Below are 21,463 nucleotides of genomic sequence, written 5' to 3'. Positions count from 1 at the left end.
AATTAATGAGTTATCCTCTGATAAACTAAAATGAAAAATTTAAATTGCTAGTATCTGGCATCAATATTTATCAGTCTATGAAGTTAAATTTTCATTTGATCAGTTAATGATACAAAATATTTTAGCAATGAGGTTATTTTTCAGCCTCCTCTAATATTACATTAAAAAAATTTAAAAGAAAAAAAGTAAGTGATTAAAAAAAAACAGAAAATTTTAGATAAAAATAAGACTTTCATGTTTTAATTAAAGAAAAAATTGTCAACATCCTTAAAAAACAAAGCTTCAAAAAATTGGGAGAGAAAATTTAAAAAACATTCTAAAATTATAAATCTCATCAATCTAGATTTTGGTAATGACGGTAAGTATAAATTCATACATTTCTATATTTTAAGCATAAAACAATAAATTACGATTTAAAATATATAAGATCTAGAGTAAAATGTATAATTAAGTAATTTCTTGCATTAAATTACTAAAACAAAACACTGTCAAGTTTTATGAATAATGAGAAGAAAAAAAAGTCATTACTAGCAATCTCGTACTACATGACTGAACCAAAATCATGACTATTTATGCAGTATAATAAAGTCATGTATTGCAGTTAAACTTGTTGAATTGGTTACATTTAAATTAATTTTTTCAAATAATGCATGTCATTAATGTGATTTTATGTAAATGGCACCAAATGCACACCTGTATTCCATTGGACTCAGTTACTTAAGTTCTTTGCCCCATTTTCTTGCTAAAAAATATAAATTTTATTCTATAAAAATAAATTATATTAAATATGATTCTCTGTTCTGAAGACTTCCAATCTATAATTAATTGAATCTATAATTATCTGTCCAATCTATAATTAATTGAATTCAAAATTGCGGTATCACACTTTAATGTACTATCATACAAAGTAAACACTGATAGCTAAACAGTAGCTATAAATTTACATTTAATTTTTCTACTTACTTAGTCCTTTGATAAGAAATGTTTGCACTTAATGTATGTTCACATTAATAATCATTCGATATTTATGGAAGTTTAATGAAAATTTGACAGCATAGTATGCCATAAAAAGTTACACCCAAAATAAAAATTAGATTTTCATGTACTTCCACTTAAAATGAAATCTATAATAATATGGATAGTAATATAAATGTCTGAATTGTGATCCCTGAAGAATGTATATCATGTGAAATAATACTGTTCACTCAAATGAACAATGCATGGTGTAGTTTATAACTATAGGATTATGTTAATAACCCAGGTTGTTGGAAATCTGCCAAACTAGTAAAAAAATTTAACAGCGGAAAAGTATAAAACATATTAATGTTAAATATTTTAACATTATTTTACTACTTAGACAGTTAGCAATTTCTAAATGAATATAAGAGGAAAAAAAAGCTATAGTCTAAATATAATTTAGGAGAAGTTTTAAGTTAGTGCATTCTATATTTCTCAGATTTCAAAGCCTAGAATTTAAAAAACCAAACTGTTTTTGCCAAAATTTTTGAATTGCTTTCATATATCTTGGCAGGTTACTAGTTACTGGAATATTAACTTGCTGGAATGTAATACCTTAATAATCCAAAATATTGATCACTCATTTGCTGCAATAGGTAAAAATTAAAAGACATAAATATGAAAATATTGAACATTTTCAAAAAGCATTTCGATAAGTTTTTAAGCTATATAGAGGATTTGGACACTACAACAATTCTTTTCAAAATTTTGTTGATTTATAAAAATAATTATCAGTATGTTTTACAGTTCTAGAACAGTAGAGTTGTAATTGTAAATAACTGAACAATATTTTATTATAATAAATAAAAAATATTTTATTGATTATAAATAACTGAATAATATTTTATAAATAATTTTATTATAAAAGTGTTATGATTTCTAGTGCAATAATAATAAATTACTTTTAATAAGCTTTATTGTTGCAGCAAATGAGAGATGCATCCTCATGATAAGTTTTGTTTTCTTTATGATATAAAATTTAAGAACTATATCTTGTTAGTTTGAGTTTGTAAATATAAAATTTTTTATACTACTTTTTGAAATAAAATCTTTGTTTAAAAAGAATTTATGGTCCTTGTTAAATTATAGTTACATTTAAATAAGAATTTATAATTTTATGAAAAAAATTTTGCTTCACAAATATTTTTTTATTTGAAAGTGAGATTTAGAAAAAGCCAATTACAATTATGTAAACATATTACAAAAAAGTAACTCACAGATTATTATACATATTAATTTTATATTAGTGCACAGTAAATAATGTCTAAGAAAAAAAAAATTATAAGCCAAATATAACTAAAAAAAGTAGCAGTTACTACTTTCCTATATAAGAATTTTTTTAAAGTGATTTATCTGTAATAATATAACTTTGTAATTTAAATTTGAACAGTCACGATAAAGTAAGAAATAAATTTGTTTAAATGGAAGACTTGGAGAAACAAGATGATAAGCCACATTTTAAAATTCTTCAAGAGAACATTTTTTGGTGAAAAACAACAATTCTATGCAGGCTAACAATTTCTATATTGACTAACAATTTCAATGTGGGCAAAAAGATGTTTTCGTTTATTGTGCTGTTGTCTAGAATGAATTCTTGAAACTTGTTAAGTATCCTTTTAAAAATAATACTATGAAACAGTTTAATGTAATTAAGTCAATATTGAAAAGAAATTTGGCTTATCAGTATATTACTCCAAGCCTTTGAAGTATTTTCTTCTCTCATCTATGAATTCAGTTATTTCACATAGAATGTAAAATGAATATAAAAATTAGTAGCTCACGATGTTTATAAGGTATTGAAAAAGTAAATATAGACATTAACGCTTTTAATAATATTACACTGATAATATTATGAACTTTAATGAAAAACAAACAGATATACATATATAATGTGATAAAAAAGTGTTAAAACCACTTTTACACATATACAACTTTTCATACATAAAATAGTCTTATATCTGTTTAAGATAACTTTAAATATGTTTTGTGAGTGAAAAATGTATAAGAATGAATGAGATACATGCTGCTATTGAAAGGTTTCTCTCTACTTTGCATCATTCAGATGCCTTTTTTCGTCAACAAGTCACAGCCAGGAATGAGAATTATTTCAATAGCCAAATAAAGGTATTGCAACTAAAATTGCCACAAATCTTATTCCACACAGCATATAAAATCTTTTAAATAAAAACATTTAGACACTATACACTAGTAAAAATAAAAACAAAAAATAAATAATAAAAATTGAAACAAAAACAACAAATACATCAATGTCCAAAAAAATGAAATGTTTAACTCAAGACTGGGCACTTTTATATTAATTTCATAATATAAAATAATCCTTCACAAAAAGCATTATAATATTGATCACTGAAAATTAAATATAAAAAATATTTTGTAAACTTCTTTTAAATAACTTCAAAGTTGTTGCTACCAAAAGTTGAGTCTGATAAAATATTAAAAGAAAAAAAAAAGATGAATTTCTGGATTACTTACATAAAATATTGTACATTTATAATGAATTTTTTAAGCAATATAGAATAAGAATTTCTTTTGAACAACAATTTTGATTTTGAACATCAACTTTTAAAATATTTTTCTTAAAATTGTCAAGATAACACATATAACTTTTAAAATATAGCAGAACATTTTTAGCTAAAAACTTTGCTCAGAACAAAAATAAGGATTTACATGTATAGCCAAGAAATTTTTTATTACATGTTCCATTGATCCTTGTGTTCACCATTGTTAAAAATAACAAAAACAACAATCCAACATGATACTTCACACATATATTTAAAATTAGCTGGATCTTAACATTGTATCTCTAGAAAAAATATGGAATTTAATGAATTGACAGAAAGAAAAAATACAATCATTGACAATGAGTACAAATGAATATAATCCTTTAAGCTAGGGCTAGTCAGGTGAAAAATTAAGACCCCTCTCACTATGGCACTTTCTAGTAGAAATTCATCCCCCACTTAGACAGAGGAAGGTAACCACTTTTAACAGTTATGAAAAGGAAGTGCTTTGTTGTAATTTTGTTAGTCATATTCCTTGGAGAGAACAGTAGCAAAGTTGTAGGGTGCATTTTTGATGAAAGGATGATTTGGTGAGAAGATATTTTGGCATACTTTATGTATCACATATAAAATATAACTTTTTAAAATTAATTTCAATAAAAGCAGTAATATTTCCTTTAATTGTAAAAAGAGCATGCATTTTATAAGTTATTTGAAATTTTACTAATTAAAGAAAAACCAGCATTTTATTGTTTCTGATAGGTCAGAAAAAAACTTACAACTACTACTGCATAGTTATTAAATATCAATTTTACTTCATATTAAACAAGTATTTAACACTACTTGTTTATCAAGAGAAATTTTATCCAATGCTTTTATATGATTTTTTTTCTATTACCAGGCAAAAAACAGGTAAGTTATGGCATGTGAAACTAAAAAAAAAATTTAATCCTTACCTAAGATATTTAAACTGCTTTTCAACAATTACTATACAGAGTTTAAATATGAAAAGAGTATTTACCTAACCTTTAAAATTTAGTTTAGCTAAATACACAATTCTTACGCTAATTTAAGCAATTAAAAAAACAAAAAAATAACAAAAACATTAAAAAAATTTGGAAAAAAACTAAAGCAAATTCTGAACATAGCTAACAATAATATAAGCAGAAAAGCAACAAAATAGAGTCAAATTTGCATCAAAAGATCACATAAATGTAGTCCCATAAGGGATCTCTAAGGAAATATAAATGCCATAAGAATATAAAAGAAATTCACACCCCTCAAAAATCAGCAACTAATAATATAAAACTTAAAACTTTCAGTCAATTTGAATAGAATATAAGCAGGTGCTAAGTCTTTTCTTCCATAATAGGACCTAATTACAGGGGGTTCTTAAGGAAATAACAGGTTTGATGGCAGTCAATGAGCATAAGGGAGAAGAGAATCAATAGTACAATTGCTGATCCAGTGCCACAATGGAAGGAGTTTTTGTGACTGGTATATATGCTGTACTGGCAGTAAGCAAAGGGTAATGTTCCAAAACAAAAAATCCTTGTTTCAGATGTAATTAGGTAAATAAATGTTTCTTTTCATAGAAATTGAATTGGGCATTAACCTGTTAACTTTAAAATTCCAGACTTAAAATATGCATCTATGATATGTATAGATATATAAAAAGAAAGCATTTATGTTTTTAAATCTACTTTTTAATTTTGATTTTGAAACTGAATGTTCACTATTTCGAATTTTTTTTTTTTACTTTCATACTATAGTTACACTCAATGAAGATAAAACAGTATAATAAAATTCAACTAAGTATGAGGTGTTTCAATTGTCATAAAAAAGATTAAGTAACGAAATTCCTTACAAGATAAGAAACAAAATCGAATTGCACAACCCTTTTATAGAAATTTCTCTCTCTATATATATATCTTTGAAAAAAAAAACAGTTAAATCTTTTTAAAGTTCATAAAGGCACTTAAACAGCTCAAACTTCAATAACAGTTTACTAATGCATCTAAACTTGAGCTTATATACATTTAAAACAATATCACAGACAGCAGAGCAAGATTTTTTGTATATTGTAGTTGTAACTTTTAATTTACTTTCCAAATACATAAATTTAATTTAAATTATAAATAAAATTCTGCAAAATGAATCATGCAATTTTAGGTTTTCAAATAAAAGTTTCAATTTTATTATTTTTTCACTGTCTCTCTCTCTCAGGATAAACACATTAAATGCATATAAATCTAGGTTCAAAAGGTAATCATAATAATTTCCAAGTTTTTACCATACTTAGATTTAAATCTGTTATGAATAAAAAGTACAGTAACACTTCTGGCCACTTGATTGTTAATCTCAGCTTTGCTAAAGCTTCAAGTTTGTAGCTTTTCCTTATTATCAAGCAATTTTTTTTTCATATAGTTAATGGAAAAGTAGTACATGGCAGAGAAATCATGGTATAATTTTTCTCAAGAGCTCATCACTTGGAGGATTAAAATAGAAATGTTATATTAAACAAAAACTAACCAAAAATAGTAAGGAAAAAATAAATTTTCAAACACATTATTCAAGCTGTGGACCAAATCTAAATATGATTATGTTCCAAAGAAATGTTCCAATTCTCCCATTTAAATTCATATTTTTAAGGATTAAATAAAATTGAAACTATATCATCTGAATTTAAGAAAACAAATGTTAACAAACATAAAATAACTTCATCCACAAGGAATTCTCCAGAAAGGAATCTGTAATATATTTATTTAACACTCTGGCTATTTTGCAAAAGGTTCCTTTAATTCCATTTCCTGATCAAATAACAAGCAATTTTTTTTTTATGCAGAGAAAACTGCAGGTTGAGATGCAATTTCTTATGTTCTTCAGAAAATAAAAACAATGTTGGAAAAATTTGTTAGCTTTGAAAATCTAGATAACTAAACATTTGCCTAATAAACCGTTAATCTTTGACCTGTGTCAAAGCCTCGGAAAACTTAAATACTTTTAACACTTGCTTTGATTTATTATCACTTTTTTACTTATAAATAAATAAAAATACAACATAAAAATATACAAAAAAAAATATAGGAAATATTAGAGAATACATATTATTCATACACAGTCAACGGGCTAAATAATTTGATACACAGTAACATTTATTTAAGTTTTTTTTTAATAACTAAAGTTAATGAGCAATACCATTCTAGTACTTAGAAATAATAATCAAGCTCACAGAAAATTTTCTGAATGACATTTCTTACAGTTAAAGTTATATTGAAAATATTTTGTATGCTTAGGAAATTAAAATTGTATTTTGTTAATTTCTTATTTTCAGCAAAAATAAGTTGTTTTTTTTTTAAAAAAAAAGAAGATAATGCGTAAAACCGAATTCTAGTGCAATTGCTTAAGCAGAAAATTTGTGTTGTACATGCTGTTCAAAAATCATACAACATTTTAATGTCAACTAATGCAATACAGACTTCGTAACTGGCAAATATATAAGTAACACTACATATTCAATACACTCTGCAAACTTGCACAAAAAAATTTCTCATTTGATAAAAACAATTTTAATTTTATAGAAAAAAAAAATAATTGGCCTGTACAACAAATATATAATAAAGTTATAGGTTCAATAATGTTTGTAAAACATGAGTAAAATCTGAATCAAGTGAGAATATAATTTTTACATTACGTAAAATATCAGGTAGTGGCACACTGAATACAAGACAAGGGAGTCTCCAAAAAAGAATTCGTCATTGAAATATCTAACACTCAGGTGGTTTTGGAAAAGGTAAAATAAGACACCTTATATACTGTTTCTCTATCAAATAATATGAAAAACTTTTTTTTTTTTTTAAATTCAAATAGGATTGCAGATTGAAGTGCAATTTTTGATGCTTTGAGAGAAAAAAATAGTGGATTTGTTGCAGAGTTGAATTGAAGGTAGTGATCTGAAATCAGTTCTGTATGGTTAACCCTAAAGAGTTAGATGCAGGCAACCTTTGTGGTAAAAAACGAGAGCTATTGGGTTATTCTTTCTGATTAATTTTTGCACTAAAATGTAGTTTACACCATTGTTAAAATTTCCCAGAGTTGTTTATATCTATTGCAGAGTTATTCCTTTCTGGATTATTGTATTGATAAAATGGTGCTATAAATTGAATCTCATTCAAAAAGGGCAAATGAAATTATCACCGGGACACCTCAAGGTTGTTATATAACTCATAATTATCCGAAAACTCTGACAGGTTGCTTGTAAAGAGAAGAATATAGAATTTATAAACATAAAATTGCTTAAATTAGAGTTTCATCTATTGCCACAATCAACTTACACAGAGAATATTGAACCCACTAAAATGAGAGGGGCAAAATTAGGATAAGGATGCATTTCTTATTTCCATAAGAAAGGAAAAAAACAAGGGATCCTACTTTTCAATAAACAATAAGTTACAAAATTGTAAATCTAGCAATATTTTCTATGTGACCATAAACAAACTTTAAAGTAATAATATTTTTTTTAAGATTAAGCAAAAAGAAGTCAAGCAGCAGTAGTTTCAGATGGAGAAATAAATGACCCATGAGCAATAAGATGTAAACAGTTATTTATAACATAAAAAAGTCACTGCTACTTAAAACAATACTGTACAATAAATGTCGTAGAAAATGTTGGCATTGGAAGATACACAAAAAAGAATAATAATAAATAAAAACTATGCTTAATTCAAAACAACTAAATGTAAGAGAAATAAAAATTCACATGCCTAAAGACAGGGTGAATCAGAGTAGTTTTGAACTTCTAATATAAAACATGCAAGGAAAAAGGTTTATTTTCTGTGAAAGCATTAGTTAGAAATTTGGGGATTATCTCCCTCTGTTTCATTCACCATATAAGTAGGAGTAACTTGGAACATTAAGTACAATGCATGCAAGCTTCAATTTCAACATATATATACAGTGTGTCCCAAATAAAATGTAACTTATAAAAAGCAAGGAAATAGCGCTACAGCTAGCAGAAATTGGTTGAGAAGGGTTAGTCAGTTAGAACCTGCAGAAAGATGGTGTTGGTTACAACAGATTGGAGCCACTGCTCATTCACCAGCAGCAGCAATGTCTTCCCTTGAAGAGTTTTTTGTGGACTGCCTGATTTTTTAAGGACAGTGACGTCCTCCAAGTTCAGACTTGTCACCCCTGACTATTTTCTATGAAGATACTTAAAAAAATTTGTGAACACATATTGCTTGACAACTATCATGGAACTAAAGACAAAAATTGAGCAAGAGATAAAAAACGTTTCTACTTAAATGTTGGTTGAAGTTTTCGATATTTTGTTCACTGTGCAAACGCTTGTAAAAATACTAACAGAAGTCTTTTTCAACATATCTTGTAATTTATGCTTAAAAAACATCCCCTTTCTCAGTTGTTCATGTTTCTGGGTTGCAATTTATTTGGGTCATACTATATATATATACAAACAGTTGAATTGAAATGAATAATACTGTAAAGGTGTGAATGGAAAATAAAATTATAAAGCAAGTACAATCAATAGAAATATAAATTAATTCATAAAATTTTTTGTTCCTAGTGAAAAGAGGTGTGCTTGAATTTTATCTCTTATTTTTCGGAGAAGGACGATGTTTGTGTATAATTTTTCTGTAAGTTTAAACCTAGACTTAATTGTGTTCTGATTCACTCTGTTAACTTCAAACTCATCACTTCACAATAAAAATAAACTTTATGAATAATGTTATCAACAAATAAAAAGTTATGATTCAGTGTTATTTATTTGGAATTTACTTATTCCAAATAAATAAACATTCAATAATAAATTTTGCTATTTTAATTCTAAAATAGAAATAGTATTATCAGTCCCATGAAACCAATTTTCTTACTGTCTTTCTTAATTCTTTTGCGTACACAAGCAAGAAGATCTCTTTTGAACATTTAGACACTTTAACAGCATTAAACTATGTAGCCATTTCAGGCAAAGCTTTTGTTTTAAATAACTATTTCATTATTTAACACAACTTTATAAAATAACAATTTTAAAGAAAAATTCAAAATTAAGTGCATATTGAGTACACAAAGTTAAGTATAAATTAGTATTGCATTTTAATTACCCTGTAGGGGGTAAAGTTACAATTACACTAAATAATATTTTAAAAAGTAAGAAATACAAATTAATTTATATTTGCACATATCATAACCAACAACAAATATAAATTTATTAATGTATAATATGTATATATGTATATATATATACATATACACACACAAAACAAAAACACACCAAAATAATTTAAAAACAAAAAACAAATAATAAAAAGTACTATATCAATTTCATATATAAATCCAAAAAGTGAAAAATGACACTGACTACAAAATGAATGTAGAAATAAACAGGTGGCAAAAAACTGTGTATGTTTTCTCTAAAATAATATAACTGAAAATTGTGCCATAAAATTTTAGAACGAACAATATCACAAGGGAAAAAGCTCTCTTGCATCAAACATTTGTCTGACACGGGAAACTCTAAGTTTCTGATTCAATGTAGAATCATTTTTTAAAAATAGTTTTCACTTTCTCACTAACTTTCTTTGTTTCAGGTGGTTCAATCGATTTCCTAAAGAGAAAAAAGACGTTAAAAAAATTAAATACAATTAGTAAGTTAGTACAATTAGCAAGTTAGTACAATTAGTAAGTTAGTACAATTAGTAATAGAGGAATATTTCAAAAAATTATCAACTTCAATTCCCCAAGGAAAAATATGGGGCTTATTATCAATAAGTGGGTCCATAAATCTCTTACTATTAAGGAATAATACTAAATCAAAGTTTTTCTAAAGCCATTTAAGATATACCTTACAAAATTAAGCAGCAAAAGAAATTCTTAAACTTTTGAACTGAAACAATCAAGGTGAAGTAACATGGTTTGTGGCATGGTACAAAGGCTAGAAGAAAGTAGCATGGCCAAAATAGAAGAGACAGTGAAGTTAGACTGGCTTTACTTTCTTGGTATGATCTATCAAAATCACAATTTGAGACAATTTTGCAAGAAAATTGCTATCTAGAACAGTAAAACGGTCCTACATGTGGTTAGTTTATTCAGTAAGGGTTGATGAGGATCTCTAGTTTCAGCCATCTAAACATGATAGTTCTTAATTGTTTGCCAAATGAGTAAACAGTTGCATTTGTACCAAATTTGCATTCCGATTCAATTTCTAGATCAGGTATCACTGTTCCCGTAAAGATATTTGTCTTGAATTTTGAGGATTAAACATAAGTTTAAACGCAACTGGCATTTTATAACCCAAAAATATAAAAAATTTTAATTTAACAAAAATTAGGGGCAACTCTGATGCATTTATTCAAAATTTTAAGGCAATTTCTTCTACAGGAAGATATTTAATTTGAAAATATATATATATATCTGTAATGGCTGCGTGGATTGGCCAATTTTGTCGGGTATTACATTTGGAGCTGAAAAAAGTTGAAAAACAAAGCATCATAAATAACAATCACTAACCAACATGAATGATTGCAAACACCAACTATGATTGCCATGATCTACCTCATACCATAAAAATGAAGATTGCAATATTATAGCAAGAGTGCAAAACATAACAAAAAGGATTAAATTCTATTCAACATTCTTAATAAGTATGTTTTTTCCACACCTAGCAGGTTAAGTAAATGATAATGCTCGATAATTAAACACCCATCACAAAAACTACCAACTTTAACTAGTTTTTTAAGAACTTAAACGATAACCATAGTTAAATTATATCACTGATCTGCATTTTAATAAAAATAATAGTAGTTTTCTTGTAATTCAAATTAGTTTAAACTAACTTTACACTAAAGAAACTCGTAATGAAGAAAACGTAAAAGTAAGCCTGTTTTTAATTCATTATCAAGGAATCAAATTATTCATTACAGAGCATTATTGATTTGAGTTTCATTATCCAGGGATGAAAAAGAAAGAATGCTACCCATATGACAAAAATTTCTGTTCCTTTCATCACATCATTTGTATGGTATCTATATTGAATTTTACAATTATAATTGTTATTTCAAATATTCACATATATCACACTATTTGCTTGAGTTCGAAATGTTATTTAATCATCTTCATTGATGACATTTTTATAAGTATATTTTTCCATTTTTAAAGTCAATGAAACTTTCCTTTCAAAATAAAAATAAAACCCAGTTTTTGGATTGGGGAAACTTAATTATATTTTATTACTACAGTCGAATCCCGTTTTTGCGAAATTCGAAATAGCGAAAATTTCAAAGTAACGAATATTTTCCGAATCCCCAAATGTATTTCCATGTGAACAATTTATAAAAAATACCGATATTACGAAATCAATTATCCGATTTAGCGAAGGCGAAAATGAACACCAGGTCTTATTTTCTTTGATGAACAAGACACATTTCTTCAAAAATGTTCTCAGAAATGAAATGTTTTATCACCCTTAAAATACTAATAAGTTTCAAATGTGAAAAACCTGTCAAAAAAAGAATCACTGGAAAGAGACCACCCTGAGTTGACCCTTGCAATGATTCATTCATGTTTTAAGAAGTCAAAATACACATGCTTTTAAAAGAGGGAATTCTATTCAATAGAAAGGGCTTGTCAAGAATGATAGATTAGAAGTGACCACCCTTAGCAGAACAATTCTTTCCTTGAACTACAACAGACTAAATGGGGGGGGGGAGAGCTGTTCGAAGAACTCAAGGTGTAAAAGGGGTGTAGACAAGTTTCAGAAAATTACCAGAGTGGTGTGCAACTTCAATAGGAGAAGGTTAGTTAAATCAGTTTGTCTGCTTTCAACGTTTGCAAGCATTTTGTTTTCCTTCTTAAGCATAATGAGTGGTCAAAAGCGTAAACAATTTTCCATTAAGGAAAAACTGGAAATTATTTCAGAAGTTGATCATGGGATAAAAAAAGCTGATGTTGCGACAAAGTATGGACTATCCCCATCTACTCTATCTACTTTTTTAAAAAATCGAACGAAGTTGGAACAGCAAGTGCAATTAGCATTGATCGGATCACATAGAAAAAAGATACAACTTTCAAATTTTCAAGATGTAGATGCAGCTGTTTTTACATGGTTCCAGGATATTCGCTCCCGAAACATTCCAATTTCCGGGCCCCTCATTCTTGAAAAGGCTTTAGAATTTGCAAGAACTTTTGGAAACGAAAATTTCAAGCAAGTGTTGGTTGATTGAATCGATTCAAGGAACGTTATGGTATTGTTGCAAAGCAAATTTGTGGTGAAGCTAACTCTGTTGATTTAAAAGCTGTGAATGACTGGAAATCAGAAAAAATATCGGATGCAATTAGGTCTTATGATCCTTCTGATGTTTTCAACGCAGACAAAGCGGGAATTTTTTTCCAGTTGTTACCAAACAAAACCTTGGCGTTTACAAAGGATAAATGCATTGGGGGCAAAAATTCAAAACTGCGTTTAACTGCTTTGTTTTGATGCAATATGTCAGGCACTGAAAAGAGAAAAGTTATGGTTATCGGCAAATCTGCCAAACCTAGGTGCCTAAAAAATGTAAATTCACTGCCTTGTGATTATAGATCTAGCCGCAAAGCGTGGATGACGACTGGAATATTTAATGAGTGGTTGGTTAAGTTTGATGAAGATATGAAACGTAAGAAGAAAAAAAATTCTGCTTCTTATTGATAATTGTTCACCACACAATGAGCCACCAAAATTGGAATGTATTCACATCGAATACTTTCCTCCTAATTTTACGTCAATTTTACAACCTCTTGACCAGTGTATAATTAAAGTGGTAAAGGGAAAGNGTTCACCCCACAATGAGCCACCAAAATTGGAATGTATTCACATCGAATACTTTCCTCCTAATTGTACGTCAGTTTCACAACCTCTTGACCAGTGTATAATTAAAGTGGTAAAGGGAAAGTATCGAACACAACTTCTGAGGCGTATGCTTGTGCAAATCGGAAACAAAGAAGCAATTACGAAACCAGATGTAAAGCAAGCAATGGGTATGATTGCTGGAGCATGGAAAGACATTAGCCAAAAAGTCATCTGTAGTGGATGGAAGAAAGCAAATTTAATCTCGGCAATTGACAATGAAACAGTCGATGAAATTAATGATGTTATCATTGATTTGCAGACTTTATGGGAACATGTGACAAAAGAAACATCAGTGCCAAACGAAGTCAGTCCTGACGATTTTCTGACTGCAGATGATGATGCTAGAACATGCGAAGCATTGACAGACAATGATATTGTATGTATGATTCAAGAAAACAAACAAAAATCACTTTCGGACAGCAGCGATGATGAAGAATGTCCTGAAGAAAACAATGTACCTACAGCTTCACAAGCCGTGGCCAATTTGGAAGCTGTAAAGAGATATTTATCGGCATAAAAAAACTTTTCAGATACTTTGTTTGAACATGTGCATAATTTGGAAAATTTTTTAATTTCTACTGGTTCTAAATCATTTGTTCAGAAAAAAATTACTGACTATGTATCTGCCTAATTAGTAAGTGTTAATAAATTCATTGTTTACATTAGTTTTGTGCGCTCTTTTAATATTACATTGATATTTTCCCAAATCTAGATTAAAAATATAATATCAAAACTGTAAATTGATTTTTCATACGAATAGTATAATCCCAATGTAACGAAATAATATTTGTATATGTTGAAAATTCGTAATATCGGTATAACGAATTTTCATTATTGCGTAGAAATAGCTTCGGTCCCATGGAATTCGCTGTATCCGACTGTATCATTATGGAAGATTTTTTAACATGAGGTCTCTGTAAACATGATCTTTATATTCACTTCCAAGTATGAAATCATAAAAATGAATTTTAAATTTTTTTTTCTTCTAACAGAATATCAAGAAAATTAAAGAAAGAGCCCAAGTTCTTTCTTGGCCTCACCTTTATAACATAAATCAAGAGTGAGTGAAATATAATCACCACTCACAAAAGAGAGCCATAATTTGGAAATTTATCAAAAATCCATTCAATTGCTAGAAAAACAATTAGTTACAATTTAAAATGCCTTGGCAGAAGATAAAACTTAATTAACTTATTAAACTTAACTAACTTAATTCACTAATTTAACTAATTAACTTAATAAAACTTATTTTAAATGCACTTTATAATATTAATGAGATATGAATAATATATAATAAACTCTGTCTATTATATATAATTTATATCTCATTAATATTTTGAAGTTTGAACCTATTTTTAGAATAACACTATCAGTTACAAGTGTTTTTCTAAGGAAAAGATTTAATGATCATATTTATTGAACAAAATATTAGAGGACTAAAGAAATATTTTAAAGTTAAATGATATTGGAAGGATAAGAAATGTGTAATACTCATTAATGGCACAACAAGTGGCTTTGTATTTAATTATTTTACTACACTCATTTTCTTAAATAAAAAAATTTTCTATGTTGCTGAAAAAATAGTTTTCTTAGAAAAAATTCATTTTGTTTTTGTTAACTCAATTTTGTCTACCTGTTGGTTATTTAAATTTTCTCTCTATTGCAGGCACATAAACTTTGTGACTTTGAAATAAATGCTATGTCTTATATTCTTTTCTCACCACTTTGGGTAAAAGACTGTTAATAAGCTGTTTAACCACTGGATTTAGCTTTGATACTAATTCACAAAAGTACACCCTTGATGCCGATTGGTGATTATTTTTTTGAGTTTTCTCACCTACACTGTTCAATTTTCCAATCTCCTAAAATTGCTATTTTAACTATTCCAGTATGTTTCAATTTCATCTGTGATTGATATAAAAAAATTGTTTTATTGTTGCTATTAACAAATTGCTAACAAATTAAATATCCTTTTTAGCTTATTTAGTTGCTTTTAGTAGTAATTTTTTATTGAAGATAATGTAACACTTTGACTACGAATTTTAAAAAAAGATTTTTTGTCCCGTTTATTATTCAAAAGGACAAAATAAGTCACAAATAATGCAAATTTAGTATTTGGGATTTTTCTGACAAGCAGTTATCAATTTAGAGGCTGTCCCAGCTGTACTTAATGGTGGGATACATATGTCCGACCTGTAGTGATCAACTTACTATGAGCACATCAATCATTCCGGAAAAATTTGTTTTACAGACTTTTTTTTTTACATGGTATGATACAGGGTATTTGCATAGTCCGAAATTACTCATTGGACAACTCATATTTGTTCTTTTTTCTATGTTCATTTGAGAAAATATGAATGGACATAACAATCCTAATGAAGAATACGAGTCGGATATATCTGTCCCAATGAAGAATACTAGTGGGATATATATGTCCCAGCGCAAAATCACAATGCTATTTCATGCAAGAAACTCTTTAGCGCCATTAAAGTAGCGACATCTAGAGGATATTTGACACATGAAACATGTATACTTGGTTCGACTCTATGACTGGGACATATTACAATGAGTTTCTAATTGCCTTTCAACCAATTAGTAATTTTGAAGCATTTGTTAGGACAACTGAGTCCCATTAGTAGCCAAAGGGTTAAACTGTAAATGCTAACCTTTACAATGAATGAGATTAGCTCTGATGGTAGCACTAAAACTAAACTGCAATGGTTCTACACCATGTTACTCCAATTTTGATGCTTAGATCCCCCCTCCCCCTAGATGGTTCATAAACTGTGTTGCTTAGTGTTTCATGATCAGGCATGGCATTGCAGTTTAAAGTTTCATAAGATAATAACTAAGATGGGAAAAAAGGAACCTTATTATTTTTTTAACAATAGTCATAAGTTATAGCAGATATTACAGTAATTCCAGTAGTTAATCACAATTACAGTAGAGTCAGGTTTATCTAAACCTCTAGTGCTGAAAAACATGAGATAACCAAAGTTGATTTTACTATTTTTATAAGCCCTTTGACTGTTGACTGCTTTAAGTTGAAGCCATAGTTGAGGATTGGATACTTTTACAAGCAATATTGATTTTGTTGGCTGTCAAATATTTTATATTTTCAATATGAAGTGTTCATTCACCAAAGCTTAAGTTATAAAATGGTTATGCATTTGCACTCATAATCTACACCAATAGCATGCGTAGGATGCATATTTGCACCCATAGCAGTCAAAGGTTTAACACTTTTAATCACCAGATTTGTAAGCAATTTTAGAGCTAATTGATTTAAGAATAAATAGAAAATATATTTATGTCAAGGAGCGATGTCACACCACCAACTAAATAGTAATACAAGGGTGAAAGCCTCTTTGTCATACAGGAAATTTGCACAGCTGAGTTACTGGTTCACTTCATTATAATAGTTATTCAATCATCATACACTTTAGCTTTACTTTCTTAGTTGATTTAAAATGTAGATAACAACAAGTGGATAAGTATAATTATTTAAATCTTTAAATTACTTCTGTCTGTTTGATCCCAATAACATAATACTTTTTAAGTGCAAAAAAAAAAACATTAAAATGTGGACAAAAGTTTACATACATGATATTAGAATATTAATTGAAAATTTACCAGTTAACTGCATAATTATGGTCATGATGAAGATTCTTCAAAATCACACGTATGTCTTGTGATTCTTCTGCAGTAGATGAATTACCTAAAACTAAAAATCAATTGTTTTGCATTAATTTAAAATGAAAACTCAAAACTGAAGATGCAAATTTTACATACTTTAAAAAATAAACATGCCAATCAAAGAACACAATTTCTAACTAAGGTTATGATAATAAATAAAGTTGTATAACAGCATCATTTGATAGAATTAAAAGGAAGTTAATATTATATTCTGCTACTAGTAAACATATTTTAAGAAAAGTTCAACAGTTGATGTATATATGGATATATATATTGAGTTTGCAAGCAATTCTTAATTAATATTTACAATTGTTTATGAGTTGGAAATATGAATCATATGACAAATGAAGATTTCAATGAGGTAAAATTGCCAAAAGATTGAATAGACTATAATAGAATTTCAATAAAATAACATTAACATGAAACACTGTAAACAAAGAGAAATAATATCTGAATTATTAATAATGGAGAATAAATTTTGTGTACATTTAGAGGATGTACCACTGTCATATCAAGATTTGAATAGAGCAAGGAGAGGATTTTTTATTTATTGTAAATTTAAGTTTTGCACCGGCAGTTTTGTATTACTTTCACAGAAAAGTGTCTTTTATTTTTATTACAGTTCATAGTTGCAACGAAAAACCCCTAGTTTGTCACTCATTTATGAACCAATTTTTATGTTCAGTGCAATAAGCCTTTGCTAGTGTCATTGCCATAAGCCTGTTCATGGGTGCAAGTTGGAAAAAAGGCCAAGACTGAAAATTTTTTGACTGAAATACCTAACATACACAATACCCCCTCGAAATATGCAAACTATCTAAGAAAGCTTTACCATAATACATCAAGTTTAAATACTGTACAAAAAATATTTATTCTTCTGTCTTTTGATAAAATAACAACAGGACATAAGAAAGTAGACCAATAACGTAGACCTAAAAAATATTTTTAAAGACAGAAAAAAAAATCCGATTTCCGTCTTCGAGTCAGTCTTGTTTCTGTCTTACTTTCGTCCACGAACATTTTCGAAAGACGGAAATCCGTCCTGGGGGGCGGAAGACTTGCATCCATGAGCCTGTTTGAAACCATACTATTTAGAACAAGATATGTAGATTTTCTAATTAGAAGTGTGATGGCTCATAGTAATAAACCTAAAAATACCAGGCTTCTTGAAAAATACTAAAGCTACAGTAGAGAACCATTTATCCGATATCCAGGAAAAAGTTTGCTCGGTTTTCGCACCATTTTAAACTAAAACAATTATGAAAAAAAAAGCAGAAATTGGACTCATCCTTGAGGTTGAGTAGAGGAAAATGTGAGAAAGGGGAGAATTTTTTCCCCCGTTTACCCAGAGAAACGTCATTTCTTCTGAGACCCCGAAGATCCTTAGATTGAGAGGAGGCAGGGAAGGGACGAATTTTTTATTTTCTCCTTTAGGCAGTCAATCAAACTCAAAGGAGTGGCATGCTGATTTCATTTTCTGTTTGATTTACGAGGGGATGAGGGAAATGCATATCAGTGAGCAGAAGATGAAAGAGAAAAATATATTTATCTATTTGACATTGATTAATAAAAATAAAATCTTTTTCTTTAGAATAAATTCTGATCCTTCGGAAGTGCGGTATCATTTGCAAGTTTTTCTTGATGTGGAATCACATCTGCTTTAATTAAAAATCGTGTTTTTAATAAAAAAATAAATAAATGGAGAATTGTTTATTAATTTAAACATACGATTATTTTATGAAGCAGATTGCAGATTTTTCTGATTCCACTACATTTGATTTTTTTTCTTTTCACGATAAAATTTCACACTCAATAAATTAATTATTTTTATTTATAAATTTTATCAATAGGTTTTTTTTTTTTTTAATTTCGTTGATCTTGCCCTATTCCGGGTTTTAATATTTATGCTAGTGCCTCTTTTAACTATCGTTTCGATAATTTTCAAGTGTTGTTTTTATTTAGATTATTAAGTTTTCCTTTTATTTTATCAATTCCCCCCTATAATTAGGTATGAAATATATTGCGTTACTTAATCCTTGGTTTTGTTCATATTAGTTAATTTAGGAATTATAACTATTTTTAAAAAATAAATATGAGAATTTTGTATTTTTTAAACTTGCTTTTTTCTTGTCTAAACATGCAAATTTCATTTATTCTTTTTAAATTTAGGAGTGTCTTTCTTTTTTCTCTTACTTTAAAATGTGTTACACTTTTTCTTTGCAATTCAGGTTCGATAAAACATTCATTTACGACACATTTTGGTAAATCTTTGTTTAATTGTTCCTTTATTACAATTTTCATTACTGTGGAAAAGGATATACCATCAGCGTTAGCACTATGAATAAAGAACTTATTAGCTTTTGAAATGTGATGATTAATTTTTATTCCTAAAATACATTTTACAAAATGATTAAACAAAATGTAAACAATCTAAAAAAAAAAAAAAACCCTTCGACTGTGTGTAATAAATATATAAGTTAAGAAATATGAAAGTAACAATTGTTGAGTACAAAGCTTTATTAAACATTCATTGAATCGCAACATAAATTACTAATTTTATTATCAAAATATGTTTTTAAACATTTCATCTGATTTCATATTCCTGGAATATCATATATTTCTGAAGAATATTGAAAAACTGTTTTAACAGATATGAGTTTATAAATTTTATTATATTTTCAGATATATTGAAATTAATTATCTAACAGAATTTTTGAATTATCTAACAATGTTTGGAATGGAAAATAAAGAATGCTTGCAACATTAAAAATTCTCTATTTCAGATATGAATTCATAACAACTTATTATAATGTACAATGAAAAAGATGTAATAGTTTAATATTAAATTAGAAAAAGATTTGATTAATAACTAAATCAGTATTTTTCTCAAGAGTAGAATTGTTTTTAAATAAATCAGAAACAAATCAGTTTTAGTTAAAATTTTTATATTTTTCTTAGTAAACAATTCCAGTAATTAATGTAGGTGCATTATGTGCACCAGATTCTTGCCTTTGAGGTATGGTATTGTATACTGATTTCTACAATTAAATTGTATCTCTTTCCACCACTGCAAGAGTTTGTTTGCTCATAAACTTTTTCTCCCAGGGAAAGCCTCTTTAATTGGAAATTTAATACAGAACATAGAATTTTATATAGCAGCTATATACTGTATTTATCAAATAAAATGCCAGCCCACAAAGTGGTTTTGTTTTTTAAGCTTGCATGATGTTAGATTCCACTGTTTATATTTTTAACACATCTTTGAAGAAAAATATATTAGAAAATTCAAAGCATATATTGCAGATACACATTTTGGCCTCATAACTTTTTACTGATGTCTATCTTGCCTACGAAACGTAAATTTATTGCATGGCAAACAAGAAGCTGGGACATTGTTGAAATTTTCCTTTTTAAAACTTTAAAGTGGGCTTAAGAAAAATATTTTTTATTTAGACATGTCTGATCTATCTGCAGAGCACTCAGAATCATTTCCCTGAACACAGTCTGAGCGCCTCAACATCAAGGTGTACTTTTCAAAAGAGATGAAAGCTCTAAAAGTACTTGAACAATTTTTCCCTCTTTTGTTAAGAATTTTTGCTAATACACTAGAAGGGTATAAAGAGAGAAAAATTGTTTCTTTTCAAAATGTCCATATCTTGATAAATTTTAGATGCTTTTTCAATATTAAATGTGATAAAAATAAGAATCTAACAAGATTGGAAGAATTTTCACAAGATAAAAAATCAAGAGTAGATATTACAGAGTTATTCATACAAATACACAATTTAGAAATCTTAAAAAATTCTAGATCTAGTTCTAGTTCATTTACGTCGCACTAGAGCTGCACAATAGGCTATTGGCGACGGTCTGGGAAACATCCCTGAGGATGATCCGAAGACATGCCATCACAATTTTGATCCTCTGAGGAGGGAATGGCACCCCCGCTTCGGTAGCCTGACGACCTGCGCGCGAAGTCGAGCACTTTACGATAGCACAGTTTAACGAGGACCGATACCGCGCACCCTCGGTCCATACACAGACTGATCCAAGTGGTCACCCACCCGCACACTGACCACAGCCAGTGATGCTTGACTTCGGTGATCTGATGGGTGTCTTAACGATCAGTCCACTGCGGGACAAAAAAAAATTCTAGAAGTAAGTACACAAAATACAATATAAAATAAAATTCTATTTAACAAAAGTCTGATGAATTTAATCATATGGTTCTAATACATGATGCCTTAGAAAGTCCAAAAACATGAGGATTTTCTAAATCTTTTACTAGCCAGGATAAATAAGAAATGAAACAATATTAGAAAAAGCAAAC

General features: G+C 28.2%; 1 protein-coding gene across 5 annotated transcripts in view; it reads right to left on the bottom strand.

Moving 5' to 3' along the window:
* Positions 1 to 2,861: 2,861 nt before the first annotated feature.
* LOC107447897 (uncharacterized) overlaps positions 2,862 to 21,463 on the bottom strand; it is a 46,803-nt gene continuing 28,201 nt past the window's right edge. For 4 of the 5 annotated variants that reach the window (XM_016062938.3, XM_043043919.2, XM_016062937.3 and 1 more), the window contains 2 exons: positions 17,074 to 17,164; positions 2,862 to 10,161 (listed from right to left, as the gene is read on the bottom strand). In XM_016062938.3, coding sequence (XP_015918424.1) covers positions 10,095 to 10,161; positions 17,074 to 17,164 — 158 coding nt within the window. In that variant the 3' untranslated portion in view covers positions 2,862 to 10,094. Of the gene's footprint in view, positions 10,162 to 13,377; positions 13,932 to 17,073; positions 17,165 to 21,463 lie in introns of those variants that run through there. The other variant, XM_043043920.2, reaches the window with a different exon arrangement.

Source organism: Parasteatoda tepidariorum, chromosome X1 (genome assembly GCF_043381705.1).
Source record: "Parasteatoda tepidariorum isolate YZ-2023 chromosome X1, CAS_Ptep_4.0, whole genome shotgun sequence".
Classification (NCBI taxonomy): Eukaryota; Metazoa; Arthropoda; class Arachnida; order Araneae; family Theridiidae; genus Parasteatoda; species Parasteatoda tepidariorum.
Note: the sequence above shows the minus strand (reverse complement) of the source record. Positions and strands in the feature narration are given on the sequence as shown.